General features: G+C 45.9%; 1 protein-coding gene across 1 annotated transcript in view; it reads right to left on the bottom strand.

Moving 5' to 3' along the window:
* Positions 1–20,015, bottom strand: part of LOC119181337 (neprilysin-1-like) — a 52,190-nt gene that overhangs the window by 25,595 nt on the left and 6,580 nt on the right. Inside the window, exons 4-12 of the mRNA XM_075874590.1 lie at positions 17,905–18,113; positions 17,071–17,265; positions 16,105–16,191; positions 14,147–14,277; positions 9,562–9,787; positions 6,581–6,679; positions 5,130–5,207; positions 3,444–3,556; positions 1,507–1,565 (exon numbers count right to left, since the gene is read on the bottom strand). Coding sequence (XP_075730705.1) covers positions 1,507–1,565; positions 3,444–3,556; positions 5,130–5,207; positions 6,581–6,679; positions 9,562–9,787; positions 14,147–14,277; positions 16,105–16,191; positions 17,071–17,265; positions 17,905–18,113 — 1,197 coding nt within the window. The remainder of the gene's footprint in view (positions 1–1,506; positions 1,566–3,443; positions 3,557–5,129; positions 5,208–6,580; positions 6,680–9,561; positions 9,788–14,146; positions 14,278–16,104; positions 16,192–17,070; positions 17,266–17,904; positions 18,114–20,015) is intronic.

Raw genomic sequence — 20,015 nt, 5'->3', positions numbered from 1 at the left:
CATACCAACTAGCCCAAGCTGCCACACGCTTGTACAGCGTCGCTGTGTCCTTGAAGAGGGGCACACAATTGCACTCAGTGCAGTGCTGAGCAAGAAAACCATCTTTCCCGTTTCTAACATTGTTAGCGTGTTCTCTCAGACGACCTTCCGGTCGTTCCGACATAACAAGCACCGCATGAAAGGGGGGTCCTATAGACAACTTCCCGGGAGCAGGCCGCGTACCTGTTTCTATGTTGAACTCTACATTCCGTTGATGACTGCGTTTTCAGGGGTGTTTGTAGATTTGGTGAGGCTGATTAATTTGAACGGTGCTGAGAACAGGACACGAACTCCAACACGTTTTCCGATTTGCTTGAGCCCGTGTGATATCTGGTGTTTGTATGGAATCACGGCTATCCTTTTACGTTCTGTATCCGTGTTGCTCGGATTCTGTCGCTGCCTCTGCTCTGCCCTATTAGTCCGCAGGATAGTCTCAGCAACGGAAGCGATAAACGCCTCGGGGACACCCGAAGCCTTAAGCCGGGAACCTTGAGCTCTGAAGCTCGCAGAGATATTGTGGGCGCACGACCTACTTAAGGCATTCTCAAGACAGGTTCGTGCTATGCCTCGCTTAACTAACTTGCTGTGAGCGGAAGAAAAAGGAAGTTCAGGTTTCTGAGCACGTGGTTTATAACACCAACAGATGTGCTGTGAACTAAAACCCAGTCTTAAATCCAAAAAGCGTAACTTGTCATTCTCGGGCATTTCATGTGTCAACACGAGAGGCTTTAAACAATCTTCGAACACACCTGTCGTTTGAGTCGCAAACGAGTGGAACATAGAAGAATTACAATTTAGAAGAACCGAAAAATCATCCACGTATCTCAATGCTCGAGTCATTTTCGATGCTGAGCAGATGGCACGCGAACAGGTGCTTTGTATTAGCAAACCCTCCGTGGCTCTGTCCGAGAAGGAACTCAGGTTCCTCGAAGGTTTCGGTGCGCGCAAGTAGTTATATTATCTTTACCTTTCTGTTTCGTTTTCTTGTAAATTTTTCTTTGCCGTTTTTCTGTGCTTTTGTTTTTTTGTCTGTTTTTCTCTTACTCATGTTCTGCTCTCTGTGCCATATGGTTTTTATCACATGGTGATTGTCTCCTCTATATATTTTCGTGCTCTGCGCAATAAACTCAGTTGGAAGTTAGCGCTCGTGTCTTTCGTGTCCCTCTTGTCTCTGTGTCGTCGTTTTTTTTTCGCGCTATAACCATCGTCAGGTTGACTTCAGCAGCACCTTGGAGAACAGGGACGTTAGAGATTTTAGTCTAATTATGCACTTCGATTAAGGTGGAGATCAGAACTTTCTTATTTACGTGGCCTTCGGACTGGTTCGTATTTCAAGAACAGCGGGCTCGACGCGTCGCGCTACAGCAAAGAAATGGTGGGCACCGTGAGCCGGTGTGCTTATACCCTGAGCAAAGACAAACGAAAGAGAAAGTTTCGGTGTCGATGAAAACTCTCGGGGATACTTACCCATTTCGTTACCATTGGGGTCGTAGAAAGCATTCACAACTGCTATACTGACCGGCCACCTAACAATAACGAGAAAAGTCTATAAGTGATGCACAGTATGACTGACGGGCACACACTTCACACTCTCTACAAAAACGTCATACTATACACTTCTTTGTCGAGTTATGACTCTGCCTATATAAAAGTTCCTTCAAAAGGGCCCTGAAGCAGCTTTGTTCGAAGTAGCCGTGGAATAGATTCTCTAAAGGAGCTTATTGTCTCACGAATTCGCCGCCGCAAAAACTCTTAGAATCCGTCCAGTACGAGCGGGATCAGAAAGATTTGTCGCACGCTGCAGTTCCATTATCTTCTCTCTACTCCCGATGAATGCATAGATAGCTAAGCAGGGAGAGATGGCCCGGGGGAAGAACATACGTCACGTGCGCCTAATGACCGTTGAGTTTTTTCCTTCAAATACGTGACTTTTCAGTGTGATCGTCCGCGCACGCGTTAGAGTGCCTATATAGATACCCGCTCCTGCACGCGTGGGCCAATCCCGGCCTCCTGCGGTGGCCCCAGTAACGACCGAGCCCACAATGCTCAAATCAGCCAATGGCTGATACTTGGCCTGGGACGTAGCGATTCGATGCCTGCAGCGTCATTTGTCGAGAAAAGAGAAAGCGAATTGCAGTTGAGTTTCAGAATAATTTTAAATTATAGGCCGCGTGCTGCGCTATAATGGTTGGCTAACGTATTCTCGCAAGTCTAGACTACCGATCCGCTGCACCGTTTTCTGACTATGCATTCTAAAAACTCTCGCAGGACCTCTAAGTATACAAATTAACTTTCTATTGATAATCTAAACGCTCTTAGAAAAGTAGCTGGATGCGCGTTCGTCCAAAAAAGTAGAGAATGTATCTATAAAGGGAGTGTGTCAAGTCAGGGCTTGAGACAAGAACAGCGACAGGTACATTTTTTTTGTATTATGGAATGACTTACACTTTAACGTATACGTTACAAAGATTGTTCAAAATAGGAAGCGGAAATATCTGAGCACCCGGAAGTTTCTGCTCAGGCAATAAAACACATGAAGTGGAACGATTAGTCGGGTGATGATGATGATGAAAACATTTTTAAATATATAGAAAGAAAACGGGGAGGGTCTCTATTCCGGGACACCCATGAAAACCTCTGTGATATCCCGGGCTCGCAGAACGAGCGCCCGGCAGACCGCGGGGGCGCGCACCGTTTTGAAGAGTGCTTTTCAGTTAATGCTCTGTGGTACGACTGGACCTAAGAATTGGTGGAAAAGGAGGGAAGTAGGAATTGGTGTACCCTATGGTGATGTGGCACTGTGCCGTGTCGCCTTATGGCAGAGCGAAATTAGGCGCCTTCTTATTTTCTTCAGGAACCACTATACGACCACCAAGCTGTGGGAATAGCGCCACATCCTGGACAGGCGTAGGTATATACCGAGTCTGGTATGTTTAAGGCGTGAAGTGCAGATTCGGGAAGGTTCCGGAATGTAATCTTGTTAGCCGGTGATGCTACGTTTGATAGTAATTTGCGAATGAAAAAAAAAACGAATACCAACGTGATCCGCTTCTTCGTTAATCAGACACAATCTTATGATGCGAGCAGATCATGAACTCAAGGAAATCATAGAGGGACTATTTGTAGCATTCAATTGAAGTATAGTAATTATCGCAGAACCACAAAATTAAATAAATAAAAAAATCTTTTTTGAAAGTGGGGATGATTTGTTTCTTTCCCATATTTTAACCATTTACATATTGGCATCAGTAGGATCGTCGATCCTGTTTGCCTTCGTAGCGCTCTTAAACGCACGAAAAAGGCCACATGCTGCATCATTCGTTTTTTTTATCCCTCAGTGGTGCAATTAGTACGACAAAAAAGTGAACGCTTACGCATTCCCAAAACTAGCGTTCCCTACTCACTCAGTATCCTCGCTGTACGGCTTTCGTAGCTTCAGCATTTCCTGCTTCCAGTGGTTGTCTGATAAGGCGTACATAATCTCCCCGTAAGAGGTGTTGACGGATAGTTGTGGCACCTGCAACATCAAGATATACAGTAGTTAGCGAGTGTTTAAGAGAGAGAGAAGTGGTTATAAGAGGAAAAAAAAGAAAAAAGTGAGCCCCGTAACTGTCTGCATCAGGGTGCGACACCTCAACAGTAGCTCACAAGGGATGGGGGTGAGGAGGGAGTAAAAGGGTAGGGTTAAAGGTTTAGAGAGAGAGAGATGCACTGGGACAGCGAGCGAGGACATTTCGAGGGGATAGGAGAGATCGGAAAAATGGAAACACGGTCGCAGGAGTCCGTGGACTGGGCGCCACTTGCGAGAGCTCTTGTCGGCGTCAGGGGATGGCGTAGGGCAAGTCCAATAGGTCAGAGCTACGCTGTCGTCGGAGCTCGGTGTCAGGAGATGACGTATAGGGCCAGCTTAGTCGGCCAGAGCGACGTCGGATATCGCGAGGGCACAACCGGTCGGCACGGAATCCAGCGGGCTAGTCTGAGTGTTTAAGGAACTGGAGCTCCTTAGGCTCGCACTCCGTCGCCGTCGAAGCTCCCAGCGCGGGCAAACTCGCCGAGCAAAAGAACAGATGCGCGCTCCCGGCGGGCGGCCGGCAGATGTCTCCCGCTGCGCCGAAGACTCAATCCTTCCCGCCACCGAGCAGAGCAGACGTTCTCCCTAACCGCTCCCCACCCTACCGCCTTCATGAAAGCCAGCAGCGAGACGAGCGGCACGGTCATATTGCTTCCCATTTCTAAGGAGTTTCGCTCATCGGTGGTGTTTTGGTTGGTTGATTGATTTTTTTATTGATATGTTGGCTTCAACGTTCCAAAACCATCATATGATTATGAGAGATGCCGTTGATATGTTGGCTTCAACGTTCCAAAACCATCATATGATTATGAGAGATGCCGTAGTGTAGGGCTCCGGCAATTTCGACCACCTGGGTTTCTTTAACGTGCACCCAAATCTGAGCACACGGGCCTACAACATTTCCGCCTCCATCGGATATGCAGCCTCCGCAGCCGGGATTTAAGCCCGCTACCTGCGAGTCAGCAGCCGAGTACCTCAGCTACTAGACAACCGAGGCGGGGCCATCGGTTGTGTTTGTACACGAAACTGGTAGTTATTTTTGTGCGCGTGTGTGCGCACAAGCTAAGTGGTCGCACTTTTATACACGGTAAGTCAAAATGCTACACTACCGACTAGTGTCCGTGTGCACGTCATGACTGTTCGCTCGCGTTCGCCCGGATGATGGCATTGGGCGTAACAGTGGGGAATGAAGACTGCACATTCGTGCCTGACGTTATAAGAGTTTGCGTTTCCCTGATGTTTGTAAGAACAGAAAACATAAACAATGAAAGTGTCACGTTGATATTCGCAACAAATGAAGCTTCTGCTGCTATACTGAGACCGCGTCGGTGCTGTGGGTCCGGAAGTTGGATGGTACTTCAAAGGAAACTTTCGACAAAGGCCCGTGTTAACACTTGCATTTAGAAGCGTATAGGCCACGGGCTTCACTGGTTCATTAGTTTTCCTGAAACGGAGATGGCTATTTTTTTTTCAATTTTGCAAGCTAATACACCAGCACACAAGAAATTCGCATACTCACAAATTTGTAAAGTTCCTCCATGTACGTGTCGTTGAAAAGCCAGTCGGGATATCCAATCTTAGTTGCCATTCGAGCCAGCTAGAAAACACACAGAGGTGAAAACAGTGCATATAGATTAATAAAACACAAGATACATTTGTGTTTCGAAAAAAGAACACGTGAAGTCTGAGCCCATCGACAGAGTTCACGTCAGAAGTAGCACGTGGTCAAGGCGTTTTAAGCAGTCGCGCGTCTTCGCGTATCCATAATAATCCGGAAGGAATTTTTTTCGCACATACGAAATCATTTTTCGTTCAAATTTAGACTAATAAATAAACACAGTACACCCGGGCTAAAAATCCCGTTCAGTACTAACAGGTGGTGCGTTCCTATACCAGATGTTTCAATAATGTGTGCAAGGTCCTCAAATATAAGTAAAATGGGATATTTGTTCGATGTCTTCACGAAATGAACGAAGCTAAGTTAATTCATTTTTTTCAATTCTGCAATTTGAAGTTTAAGAAGCACATGAATTTGCAATTTTGACGTAACTACCTAACTTGGGCAAATAAAAAAGTTAAGTAAATTTACTTCCTCAATTGCTGTTCCAAGTGATGTCTTTAACCGTATCAAGCTGCTAGCGGCTACAGAAAAAGTGTGAAAAGATCAAACAAATATAGCATTTTCCCGATTTGTTGAGATTCTAGACGCGTTTCTTGAAAAAAAAAAACCGTTACAACAACAAAAAAAGACTGTTCATATTTAGCTATTCCTTACTTAGTACATGACGTGCTCTAATACCTGTTTTGAGAGCCCAGCGTCCCGGAAATTCATTACATCTTTTTTAAAATTAGTATTACTTGCTACTATACCTCGACGACACGATACAGTATGAGTTTCCATTTGTTTGTTCACGTAAGATACCGCTCCGTTAGTGACACACCACCGGTCACCCTGTAGGTTCTGATAACTGACGTCATGACACCGAGACATTCTGGTTCGTGAAATCAATACTGTAGTTTGACGTCAGGCTAGTGTCGATGTCTGTAAATGCTCTATGCGAAAATCGACATTGATGTCCAAAAATAAATTATCTTACGAGTGTTTCTGGAGCTTCACCACACATTGTCGGAGCCGTCTCTGTACACAGATATGTATGGCAACAGAAGGTCAGCTTCGAAAATTGCTGTAAGTACACACTTAATGAGATGTCAGTATGTAATGCACTAAGATGCGCGGCTGGGAACGAGCTTTACCATTTGGAAACAAGAACTCGCAGAACTTCTATATTCAGTTTGTTCTGGCGAACGATGTCTCTAATTGTTGTGAATCGATGGGCGCATCATACAGCTTATTCAGCGTAACAAAAAAAAAAAACATAAATGTGTGAAAAAAGCTTAATCTTTCTTGCTTGTCTGCTTATTCGGTCGTTTCACGTTTTGGTAATGTCAATAAGAGCGCTGCGTTCTTACTTTTGTCTCTGCTGCATGTCTTGTAGTTTCGTCCATCCATTTAAAGGTTTGCAGTGATTCATTGAAGACGATCATGAGTCTTTTCGCAAGATCTTGGACCTGGAACAGATAAGGTTAGGCTTGAAGAAATCAACTGTTAAGTCACTTATCTAACTGTTCGTTCAACCTTGCATTTTTAATTTACACTTCTAGCGTAGTGCGATGATGATAGGTGTAATCTTAAGAGCCAAGAGTAGAGCAGAGCAGGTTAGGGAACAAATAGTGGTTAAGGATATCATAGTGGTAATCAAGAAGAAGAAATGGACATGGGCCGGGCACGTAGCACGTAGGCAAGGTAACCTCTAGTCAGTAAGGGTAACTGACTGGATTCCCAGAAAAGACAAACGCGCCAAGGGGAGACAGAAAGTTAGGTGGGCAGGTGGGATTAAAAATATGCACTTGTACTGTGGCAGCAGAAAGTACAAGAACGGGTTGACTGGCGAAACACGAGAAAGGCCTTTGCCTTGCAGAGGGCATAGCCAGGCTGCTGCTGCTGCTGCTGCTGCTGATGATGATGTTTGCTCTACGAATACACGTGCTTTTAACATTCTGTGAAGGAATGCTTTTGTTGCAGAACTGTGCCAAACGGTAGATGAACGCATTCTGTAACTAAGCATGGCACATTTACAAAGGCTGTCTTGAGGACAATAGTTGTGACCTGGCAGTCCTTTACAGTGTGATCCCGCAAAATAGCTTTTTACGTAAGCAAAAATATGTGCTTGAGGTGTACTCATGGTACTAGGAGCTTTGCGCTTGTGTTTGGTTAAGTGATGAAAGTTATTAGAAATCGGAAATCACTTGACGTCGTTTTGTAATGAATCGAAGGTTACTGAAGTGTGCTTGCTCCAGTTTGAGGGATTGTTCACTTTCTAAAAACGATAATATATATAGAGTTTGAGAATTGGGGCCCCAAGGAGCTTGGGGACCCAAGAAGTTTGCGACGCGTCAGAGTGCATGTGCATGTGCAAAACCCAAGCCAATCTAGGGCTCTTGCGTTCGTGTTGACCCAAAACTCCAAAATTGAAAACTAGCGTGGGCCCCAAAAGCGTTTTGGGTCGCCAGCGAGACGAAGCATACGCGACGCGAGCCGCGGTGCCGTATGGCCCGTGTCCTTGCATACTTTTCAATTTGGCCACGGGTGGCGTCCCGTGCGTTTGACCCAACGCAGTCTGCTTTTGACCCAGTTCTCGAACTATGCTGATCCGAACGCAAGAGACGGAATGCAGCTTGGGGACCCAGTGTCCTGGGCCCCCAATTCTCAAACTCTCTAATCTCTTGCACAACATTCGCTAGCACATAATTTGCTATAGATATAAAGAGGAATAGCACTTGACTTTCTCGCAATTAAGCGATGTCATACTACAACTAATGTCTACATGTGCGTCATCTGTAATGTTTTAATTGAGATGCTTTGCAGCCTCAGCTAACCTTATGCAACCTATGGTCGCTGCGAGACGTTATTTATATGTAACTAAGTAAACATGCAGCCTCGCTTGGAAGTCTGAACCGTAGCGCCTGCCAGCAGACTAGATTTCAGTGGCATCCCGATTGGTTTGTCTTGTGTACAAAAAAATATCGCGATATTATGTCTTTATGAAATCGTGACTGTATTTCAGGGTCGCTAAATGCATGCATAACTTAAGTTATGGCGCCTTTTTTGATGGGGGGGGGGGGGGGTATATGCGTCTTTCGTTGTCTATCTGGCAAGAACACAGAAACATTAGTAACGCATGCTTGTCAATGCGCTTGCCAAAAAATAAATAAATAAATGAAATGTGGAAAGCGCGAAGAGGCGCTCTTTTTGAACATCATTATAATAGATGGAAATGACTGTACACGTTTTCTCGATTGTAATACCTTCACCGCACCAGGCCTCCATTCTTAAAGAGCCCCGGCACAGCCTCTAAAGTTACCCAAAACCAGTGAATGATTCTCTCCTGGTGTTTCCCGTTCCTGCGGTACATTTCGTGACGTCAGAAGATCACTCTCGTGACGTCAAGACGAAATAGGTTCTCGATTGTTCGTTTCTACGAGAGATGTCTGTTGTGAATTGTCCTCTACCCTGCTTTGCGATGCCGACTCTTGCCCATTCTCTCTTTCGATTGCCACCTTTTCATGTTAATTCGCCCACCGAGCCCTTCGCGATTAGCTCCGCATAATGGTACATTGCCAGATCTAATCGCGGAGCCACATTGATCCGGCCGTACATTTCATCATTGACTGAGCCGAGGCCGCCTGCAGCCTTTGCAAGCTTTGCACGACGCGCGGCGTGATGTCATCGATTCGGATTATATAAGGAACATGACGGCGACGGCGAAGATGCTCCTTGATTGTTGATATTATTGCCATCGCAATAAAAAAAAACAACGTTTTCAGTGACATACATTATTCAAGCTGACTCGTCGAACGTGACATGAGCTGTAAATAAATGCTTGGGTTGACGCTACCACCTTTGTTAAATAGAATTAGTAACGAGCAGTTTTTTTTAACATTCTGGAAACCTCATTTAAAGAACTACGGAGACTTTTCACTACAATATCTTTATCGTGAACATGCCTTTTTAACAACGCCGTATATTTCTTTTTCGTTTATCGCTGTTTTTAAAGGAAACAATCTATTTTTTATATTGTTTTTTATTATGTCCATGGAATCACGTTACTTTTTTGCATGAAGGATATTCATGTCTATTATATTATACGCGCATTTCATTTTACTGTTTTTTTTTGTTCGTTACCACCTTTTACGCTGTAACACATGTAGGGAGGCCAGGACACCCTCAGTCTGACTGTATCAGTTTTTTCCCCTGGTCTCCCACAACAGTGCGTTGTAAATAAATAAATAAATACAATAAAATATAAAGTTACAAGAGCAGTATTGCAGCATGAGCAATGACACGAAAGAAACGGCGCACTGCAGATGGTACAGTTGCGCCCGGTTCTTACCTCGTGCTTGGCTTCTGGGCTGAACTTGCTCTGCACGTACAGCTTGCCTACAATCTCTGGCATGTCGTCGTTCACCTCGTCGACGCACACTTGCCACCTGCGTCTCTGAACATGCAAGCCTTCTTTCACTGCGCGAAGCTCGAAGGAGGCCTTTCGAAAGTCTTTCGATACGGCCTCTGCCCATTGGAGCATGCGACGCAGGCCGGCGTAGTTGAACAAAGTGTAGCTGGAACATGAATCACATTAAGTATTTAGGTACAACGAGGAAAAAAAACTCGTTTAATTGAAAGCTAAAAAAACAATTTTTGAAACTTAAATTGTTGTACTATGTTCTAACGAAGTGTTAACGCAGACGGTTCACTACAATGATTTACTAAGAAAAACTTTGTCCTCAAGATTGCGTAAGGTGAGACACCTCTGGTGACACACTCTGCGCATAATGCTGTACAGCTGCTGCCTCACTGTCTTTCAGCTAGGCGTGACATATGTACTCGCTGCGTCGCCCTCCAATAAACTACAGCGTAATCACATGTCACCATAGATATGCGTCGCCAGCGGTGGCTATCGCAACATAATACATTATATACAATTGCCGGGTTGAACGTCTCAAAACCACCATATGATTATGAGAGACGCCGATATGAAGGGCTTCGGGAAAAATTTCGGCCAACCGGGGTTCTTTAACGTGCATCTAAATCTAAGCACGCCGGCCTCAGGCATCTTCGTCTCAATGGAAAATGCAGCCGGCGCGGCCGGGATTCAACCCCGCGACCTTTGGTTCAGCAGCCGAGTGCCTTAGCCGCTCGTCCACGGTAGTGGGTGTGGCTACCAGAACAGGCTGCCAAAATTGCAAGGTTATTCTATATAGCAGCAGCGTCGATATGCTCGCCCACTGCTGCTACTAAGCGAATAAGCAGTCGTTATGTTTTCACGTTGGAATTCGTCGTTCCGTTGACTCGACGTTCACACAATTGGTGACCCGGAAGATGGACATTAATGCATCGCCATGGACGAGCAAGAGGCCATACAGCATCAGACGGGACTATATTGCAGAGTCCACTCCGCACCCAGCGGGTGCTCATACAAAAAAAAAAAAAAGGGCAACAGCTTACATAACGGCCGCGCCAACGCGGAAATTCCGTGCAGCATCATCCTGGTGACGACTTGTCCACCCCGACTGTTCTCAGGCTCCACTGAATACGCCAGAACCCGTGCTAGCGATATCTGGTACGTTGCCCCACATGGCATCGGGCGTGTCGCGGTCGAGCTTGTGACACTCCGGGTGGACATACCCGAAGTATGGTTCGCTATAGTCGAGGATCAATCCTTCCTGGTACCATCACACAAGGCCGAACTGGCTAAGACTGTCTGCTCGCCAACCTGGACGCCCGCTAGCCACGCCAACGAGGTCCGAGATATTCTCGCCAACCCTTACGAACACTTCAAGCCCGAACTTATATGCCGCTTGTCATTCTCGGATGACTGCAAGGTGCGACTAGGAGGTGCATTGGGCGCAATCTATCGCAGTTGCTTAATCACATGGGTGCTCTCGCTAGCAACATGGATTCACAGGATTCTTTCCTGTGATCACTTTGGCTCCGACAACTTCCATCGCGCGTCGAGGTGATCCTGCAGGCACATGCTTACGCTACCTCTCGATTAACTTGTCAAAAGCGCTGATCGCGTCATCCAGGCATCGTTGCCGCAGCCATAGCCCACCGTACAGGCCGCCACCGCTGCGCCGAACACAACGGAGCTTCAGCAGCGCATCAACGAAATCGATAGACAGCCGAGCACAATTCAACGGCAACTAGATCGACACATTGCGACGCGCCCACGCTACCATGCACTGGCAAACCCGTGGTGACCAACTTGCCCCGTCACAGCAGTGATGGAGTGCTTCACGCCTCTCAGTGCCTGATTGATTTGTGGGGTTGAACGTCCCAAAACCACCATATGATTATGAGAGACGCCGTAGCGGAGGGCTCCGGAAATTCGAACCACCTGGGCTTCTTTAACGTGCACCCAAATCTGACCACACGGGCCTACGACATTTCCGCCTCCATCGGAAATGCAGCCGCTGCAGCCGGGATTCGAACCCGCGACCTGCGGGTCAGCAGCCGAGTACCTTAGCCACTAGGCCACCGTGGCGGGGCAACCACTGAAACAGGCTGCCAAGATTGCAAGATTCTTCGCTACCGAGACGAGCGTAGCATCAATATGCTCGCCCACTGGTGCCACTAAGCGAATATGTTTTTAATGTCGGAACTCGTCTTTTCGCAGACTCGACGTTCCCACGGATCTGGTGACCCGGAAGATGGACAGGTAACGCGCCGCCATGAACGAAGCACGAGACCCTACAACAACAGTTGGAACCACTACAGGGGCAGCTCCGCATTCAGCAGGGGCTCATCCAGAAAAGAGGGTGACAGCTTCGGGAAGGGTCACGCCGACGCTGAAATTTCGGGCAGCAGCATACTGGTGAGGACTCCCCTGACAGTGCCTGCCGATTCGTGTGCCTGCCGCAGCGTCGTGTCCCGCCGGGATCCCTCGTGGTGAGTCGAACATCGGCGACGACGTCTTACCGTAATTACGTTGACTGAGTGAATCGGCATGCCGCGTAAGGTTATTTTTAGCGTGTCATGAGTGACGTATTTGATTGGGCTAGCAATATCGTCGGTGTAAAAGTAGTTGAATGAATTTGCACGATTTTTTGGTTAGACCGCGTCTGATGTGTACGTGTGTTCCGAGAATGGCGCGCCTCATTTCGAGACCCCCAAAAGCTTCGCTATTTGGCCATAGGTGATTCGTTGGCTTTGGATTTTCGTGTCAGATCGCGGCGTACTCGATCACTCTTGCATTTAATTTTGTGCTTGACAAAAGAGCGGCCCAGTTCAGTGTGGCATCAATGTTCTTAAACTTCGGACTAGCTTCAGTATTGCTTTGCATAATTGCTTCTGGCTTAAGTGTGCAACAGATCAAAGGCAGCGAAACGAGTTCTGTGGGAAGAGATCGAAATAGTCATAGTAAGATGACGAGAAATCCCTATTAATTGTGCTTATGTTCTAGCGCGCTATGCAATTAATGACACTAGGAGTTGTTGAAGCAGAGGGTATGTCAAAACGTTGGCTTCGGCGCCTTTCCCGTTCAACCATTAGTTTATCATTACAAACATTCATTCTCCTCTGAACTTCTCGTCTGGAATGGTAGAAGTACCATCGTGAGTAATACGAGTTCGAACACTCGGGCGCGTGGCGAATAGCCTCGCAGCCTACATCGGCTGATTCGCAGCGGCCGTTCTTGGAACCAAAGCGGAAAGGGCGGCGCGCTTCTGGCATCTGTTGACACTCCCGCCTCGGTATCGTTGCTGCAAAACGGCGAATTATAGTGCGTTAGTGGCTGCCAGGGGTGATATGGACTCGCACAATGTGCACAGCCACACCAAAAGACCCACTAGGCTATGTAGCTGCTGAAATATCGGCTGCGACGTGGGCTGTCGTGGTGCCGTGCTTGTATTATAAGTAGGTGCTTTTGGCTGCGCATTTGGTATCCCTATATAACCCTCTTTTTTTTTTTTTTGCGCGCCATCATCGGCCGTTTGCCCGCTGCACTAGTGCAGGGAGAGTGCCTACAGAGAATGGAACAGCGCCCCTCCGGTTTCGGCAGCGCCATGCACCCATCACGTTATCTCGGTTTTGAGGCTATTTGCCACGTGCTCGCGTGTTCGAGCTGATATTGCCCATGATAGTACATTGATTACACAGCTCTTTCTTTTTCGGTATCAGAAATTTTCAGCCTCGTAAATTGTTCTCTCCCCATTGGCACTTTGCCTGGTAAACCTTCTCGGATTAACAGTGGGAACCTTCAGACTGAAGAAATTTTATATTTAACAGGTTCCAAGCGATTTTTTCACGAGCACAGCCACAGTTTGGCAAAGATTGTGGAGCTCACCCCGACTTGCTCATAAAATATATTTTGCGCTTCAGTCTCACTTTAACTCGCTCGGAACTTTTTTTAGCCAGACTCCACATCAAGCTCACAAAATATTTTTTTTTCAACCGTAGTCATTAGGTCTCAAACTCGCGAAAATATTACTCAGCCTAACTAAGACTCAAATTCGCGAAAATATTACTCGGCTTAACTAAGATTCAAATTCGCGAAAATATTACTCAGCCTAACTAAGATTCAAATTCGCAAAAGTATTACTCAGCCTAACTAAGACTCAAATTCGCGGTAATATTACTCAGCCTAACTAAGACCCAAATTCGCGAAAATATTACTCAGCCTAACTAAGACTCAAATTCGCGAAAATATTACTCAGCCTAACTAAGACTCAAATTCGCGAACATATTACTCAGCCTAACTATAAAACTCAAATTCGCGGTAATATTACTCAGCCTAACTAAGACTCAAGTTCGCGAAAATATTACTCAGCCTAACTAAGACCGAAACTCGCGAAAATATTAACCCGGCCGAAGTCATACTCAAATTCGTGGCATGATTTGAATCTCAGAGATTGACTCGGGAGTAATTTCGCCGCCTTTGAGCAGAGTGTATAAAATTGTCATGTACACTGTTCACTTACGCATCGATGGTGCTGAGAAACGTGTTCAGTTTGCGGTAGTATTCCAGAGCGAAAAGCTCGACAGTCTCATTTAGCGCTAAGGTAATATTTGCGAGGCAAAACTTCTTTTGCAACAAATCGCCGATGGGAATCTGTAAAACACGTGGAGAAAGAGAACGCCGTTGTAGTGAATACGCTTAATTAATTGATTGGTCAAGTACTATCATCCTTTCAGAGGCCGTTAGAGGGAGTGGGTCGAAAGGAGCACATGTGAATACATTGCATAATGAGTCAAACCAGACAATAATAACAAAAAAGCAAAACAAAAGTTACGCCTTGTAATCGGGACAGTCTTTTCAAAAAGTTCGCTCTTTTGGAGGGGCATTAAATTTAGAAACAATTATATGTCATATATTAGCGACAGAAGTCGCTAAAGCTATCCGCCATGATAGCTTAGCCATTAAGGAGTCGCAGTGACCGAAATGGGATGACATAAAGAAAAAGGGGAAAAAAGCGCTTGTGTAACTGAATTAGGTGAACGTTAAAGAATAGTAATAATTATATATGTGGTTTTACGTCCCAAAATCACGGTATCATCATGAAACCCGGTAGTAGAGAAAGAGATAGAGAGTGAAACTACATAGCAAAAAGGGAAAGGGGGATCTTATAGCTTCTATGGTTGGGGTCATATGTCCAGGGCTCCACTGGTCTTGACTGCCCGCCGGACTTGACCATGACGCGCGTGCAGCACTCCCAAGACCTAGCTGGCGAGTTGTGCCTCCCGCTGCTCCAAGCTAAGGTACCTTGATAAACTTGTTTTATTAGGGACCTTACTCCATACTAGGGTCCCTATACCTTACTCCCTACTAGGCGTTTAAAGATTTGCCTAAAAGATCGGCTAAGTCGCTTGGCGTACGATCGCACCCCCACGATGTATGGTAGAGATGTTGACGTGTACCGCCGCACCATGGACACACGGCCTGGTAAAGCGTCCGAAGCATCGCGTGTGAACTTAGGCAGATGTTAAAATACGCCCGTCTGAATTTTTCGAAGGTCGGTGGCCTCTCGCCACTGAGGAATCTCTGGGGCTTTTCACATTTTTTTGCCGCCTGAAGCGCTGGTGAGCCAGAATCTCCCTAGGTATAGAATCGGGTATACGGTCGCAACGAACGAGATGGTTTCTCCTCTCGGTTGCAAAACGCGCGAGGGGCTCCGGAAATTTCGATCGTCTTGTGTTCTTTAACGCGCACCGACATTGCACAGGGCCTCAACCGTTTCGCCTCCTACGAAATGCGACCGCGGGGATCGAACCTGCGACCTTCGCGTCAGTAGCGAGCACCGTCGCCGCTGTTTCACCGAGGCGAACTGCACCACATCATGTGGGGCGGGTGTAACAGTGGTGTGAACAATGGGAATGGGCAGTGCCAGGACGCCACGTATCCCGAAGAGGTGGGAGCATGGATACGCTCCCAAGACTCAACCACACAACGAAGGGCCATCCAGCGGCTTGAGGAGGCCCTGGCAAAGCAGACGAGAAAGGGAACCGACGCCCCGGACAACGGGAGCGGAGGAGCCCGAGTATCTAACGCCTAGCCAGAGCACAACGTCCTCAAGATCCAGGGCCTGGGACTATAGGACTGTTAGCCATAGTCTTTAGATAGGGAATACCCGCGCCCTGCGCGGCCGGTGACTTCCCGCACGCCGGATGCGCGAAAAATGCTGTTTCCCTCTCTCTGCACCTTGAAGGCCAGGTTCTCAAGACTGCACGATTCAGAAGCCGCAGCGACGTAGTCGCTTGTGAATGTAATTTTTTTTTTGGTATGTCGAGTCCCGTTGCTTTTTTTTAATTTGAAGTTGTTGTAGCAAGGTATACGCAAGATTATCGCAACACATTTGCCGAATAGCATGCGGGGGAAGGAGGTCTTTTCTAATGTTTTTTCGAACAGGGATTTGTAAGCAGTGCAACTTACGAAACTTACGTTAGTAAAATTTCGCTCCAGTTCGTCGATAGTAGTCCTACGATAAATACGCAACGCGTCTCGCCTCTCTTCAGGGGGTGCCATCAGCTGAAAAAAAAAAACGAAAAACAAAAGCTGAGTAATAGACAGCATGAAAAAGCATTACCGCTTTCTTGTGCTGGAATCAAACAAAAAACATGTCGATAAGGAAACGGTTGCTGCTGACCGTCTCCTTATATCAGACTGCAGAAACACGCGCCCAATTGAGAAGAACATAGGGACCACCAGTGAAGTACATACGTTACCAAAACTAATTGAAGAAGCAATGAATGAACTTTTCCTTGAACTTTATTTTCGCATCAATGCATGCTATAGATAGCGGAAACACGGAAAAAAACACATAATGGCTTTGGGCAACATACAGTAGACGGGCAAAATCATAAGTACAATGCATAAATAGGTTTATGTACACACAAAAAACAATCTGCACAAAGAACATGGCTGAACCTTAATTAATTCAAAGAAAGGTATTTATACAGCTTTAAGAAAAAAAAGAAAAAGCCAATAAAACAGTGTTAAATTCAGAACACCTATATCTGAAACGTCAAACTAATTCACATACGACGATTGAAACACATCCCTGCACATTCTCAGCATAAGAATATACAAAGAATATACAGAATAAATATACAAGCATTGTAAACATTCACTAGTTATTCTACAATACAAGACCAAAATTGCTCCAAGAGAACTGATTACACAAAACGGCCATGTCAGAATGAACGCTACTTCGAGCCGTGGAACTTGGTGCGAAGGAAAAAGACAGGCATGGATGTTGTTGAAGTAACGGTTCAAATGCTACTTTGACACGCGCGGTTAAATAGGTAACCAAACGCGCACAGTCATCAACAGATATCTAACAGTGGTTGGCTGCTTTTATGAAATTCATGAAAATCTTCGACGCCATTGTGCAGAAGTCATGCTTACATTGGCTAGCTTTCTTTCAAAAGCTAAAAGAGTGTCGGCGAGCGCATGTAGTTCGTCTTCGAGAAGGTTTGGCTTCATGATCTTCATTGCGACGATGATCACATTCTTGTAGGCATCGATGATAGGCTTGCTGTAGCCTGTAGTTTGATTGATGATCTCGTTTCGGCCCACCGCTGAGAAATCTGGCTGATCGAGCTGTAAAAAAGGAAAGGATCGACGGCGCCTATTGATTGGGAATGTAATATCGAATGGATATTATGTCGACTAAGTAAATTTCTCACTGATACCAATGCAATTCAGTCCTGAAGTTAAGCGTCGGTGAATTTGGTTGCTAAAGCTCAATGGGAGCCGTAATAAATGCGCCCACGTGTTTTTGTTTTTTTGTTTCGGACAACTGAATAACTAAGATGTGATTATGAGAACTGGCTAACGAACTAAGATATAATTATAAGAGACGAAGATGTGACTATGAGAAGTAAATAATTAGATAAATAAACTAAACTAGCAATGAACAAGGGCAAACTGCAACAAGGATACAGTTTTTCTAAACAAAGCGCATGAAAATAACACGCAAAACGAAACACATAACCCTACAGAACAGCGTAATAGCAATGCAGAAAAAGAAAAAAAGAGAAAATTATTGAGATCGAGCAGGCAATGCAATACGCTATTCGTTTCGCGTTTAATGCTGCTCAGTGAAAAAGAACATGCTAAAATAAAACGAGTGTGGTATCTCAATTATTCTTTATGGTTTATTAAAGGCTTCTTTTGCTGAAACTTGATAGATAACTGCAACGTGTTTTTTTTTTTGCTTCTCAGAAGATAGAGCTTTACCTGAATGGCGTAAGAACTGAGTTTCCGTAAATCCCTAGAAACGCTGAGTGAGAACAGTGTAGAGATTCCGGTCTGTTTAAGGACGTCCGTGGTGGTTGTGCCGATGGAATTCTCGTCTTTGCGCTGACCAGTTATCGGCCACTGGGCGAGCCCCGAAGCGTTCATTATCGCGAACATGACGTCAGGTCGGTCTTCGAGGTCAGGAACGGCTGGAATAAAAGCAAGTGAAAAAACGTCCCGAAACCACGATATGATTATGTGGGACTGTGTTAATGGACGGTTCCGGATTAATTTCGACCATATGGTGTTCTTTAACGTTCGATTACATCGTCCCGTAGCGGGGCCTCTGTATATCGTTTTACCTCCGTCGATATGCCATCGCCGCAGCCGGTATCGCACCCGTGACCTTCGAATCAGCAGCCGAGCAGCCTAGTCACCGGTCCTACCAAGACTGCCTAGCAATTCGTTTCTAAATTAAGTAAAAAACACAATGCTAGGTAGACAAATTAGTACGCCTGTAGTCCTGGCTAACTTGCGCTTTTCGGTACGGAATATGCCTGCGCAACATACATCATTGACACTACGTTGAAACAATGAAAAAAAAAAGTGAGCATGGGTTGTTGAGCTGAAGCTGATGTTTCGAAAAGCGGACTTGTCTTCTTCAAAATCGCAGAGACGAGCCAGGGGCGCCAAATCTGCTGCATACTTTTAGCTTACTCCTGTTCCGTGACTGCTTAAAAAAAGCATGGTTAGGGTCAAGCATGTATTTGACGGTAATAGCTGTTGAAAACAAAAACAAAAAAATGATGTTTCATTTCAGAAGTGGTTTACTTCTTAACTTTACAAAAGGCAGGCCAGATTGAAAAATACGTTAACACCTGATTTAAATTTTTTGCATGCTGCGTTTAGCATGTCAAGTATGTTGTATTTGGGCAGGCATAACAACGCGTGTAAAGAGCACTTATTGCCAACTGATTTATTCTTCTGACGATACCAGCTATAAATACATGCTCAGGGCCGGTGAGTAAAGCAAAGAAATAAAGCGAAAGAAAAAAAAAGCAACCAATAAAGGATGTCAACATGCCATCACTTGTCAAGGATGAGTTAGGGTTTTTAGAAACTGGGTGATTAAGATAACCTAGTGGATTAGTTGCAGATTGCTTTTTTTTACAGCGACAGGCTGCATAAGGCTAGAAGAAACGAAAAAAGCATTTCGGCATTGGTGCCACGAGCGGTCTCCATTGGCTGTGCTTTCAGTTACGTCATTCTCAGCGTCGTTCCCGGTGGAGGGGGGGGGGGGCGTAGCGGTGTGACCAGATTGGAACATGGCTGCTCAGATCGATAATCCCGCGCTCGCCTTTGGTCTAGCGCATAAGTGAACTCGCACCGATGCACTGTTCCCTGCTCTGTTACCCTCCTTATTTAATTTGCTATTTGGTTTTTTATTGCCTCTTTTATTCATCTGTGAGTAACCACGCTTTTCTTGCTGCTGTGTATAGACAAATGGAGTAGTCTAGGTGCTTGAAAGCTCAGTCTCTCCTCTATAATGACATTAGTCGGCTAACTTGTGGAATTTTATGCGGGAATACTATACCATATGGTTGTGAGCCCTCCGTAATGGAGGCCTGCGGAAATTATGACAACCAGGTGGCGCAATAACGTGTACTGACATTGCACAGTACACGGTCTTTAGATTGCGCGCTACCCACATTGTAACTCTTGGTGGCCTCTACCAGTTCGCCTCCATCGAAAAACGACCACCACGACCGAGATCGAACCAACGGACTTTTCGTCACAAAGCGCCGTAACCATTGCACCACGGCAGTGAAGTTACAACAATCCAGAGCCCCGCCGCGGTGGTCTAGTGGCTAAGGTACTCGGCGGCTGACCCGCAGGTCGTGGGATTGAATCCCGGCTGCGGCGACTGTATTTCCGATGGAGGCGGAAATGTTGTAGGTCCGTGTGCGCAGATTTGGGTGCACGTTAAAGAACCCCAGGGTGGTCGAAATTTCCGGAGCCCTCCACTACGGCGTCTCTCATAGTCATATGATGGTTTTCGGACGTTAAACCCCTCATATCAATCAACAAGAAAGCAGAACAGAACAGATCAC

Source organism: Rhipicephalus microplus, chromosome 10, assembly GCF_043290135.1.
Source record: "Rhipicephalus microplus isolate Deutch F79 chromosome 10, USDA_Rmic, whole genome shotgun sequence".
NCBI lineage: Eukaryota > Metazoa > Arthropoda > Arachnida > Ixodida > Ixodidae > Rhipicephalus > Rhipicephalus microplus.
The sequence above is the reverse complement of the archived record's forward strand: the minus strand, read 5'-3'. Positions and strand labels throughout refer to the sequence as shown.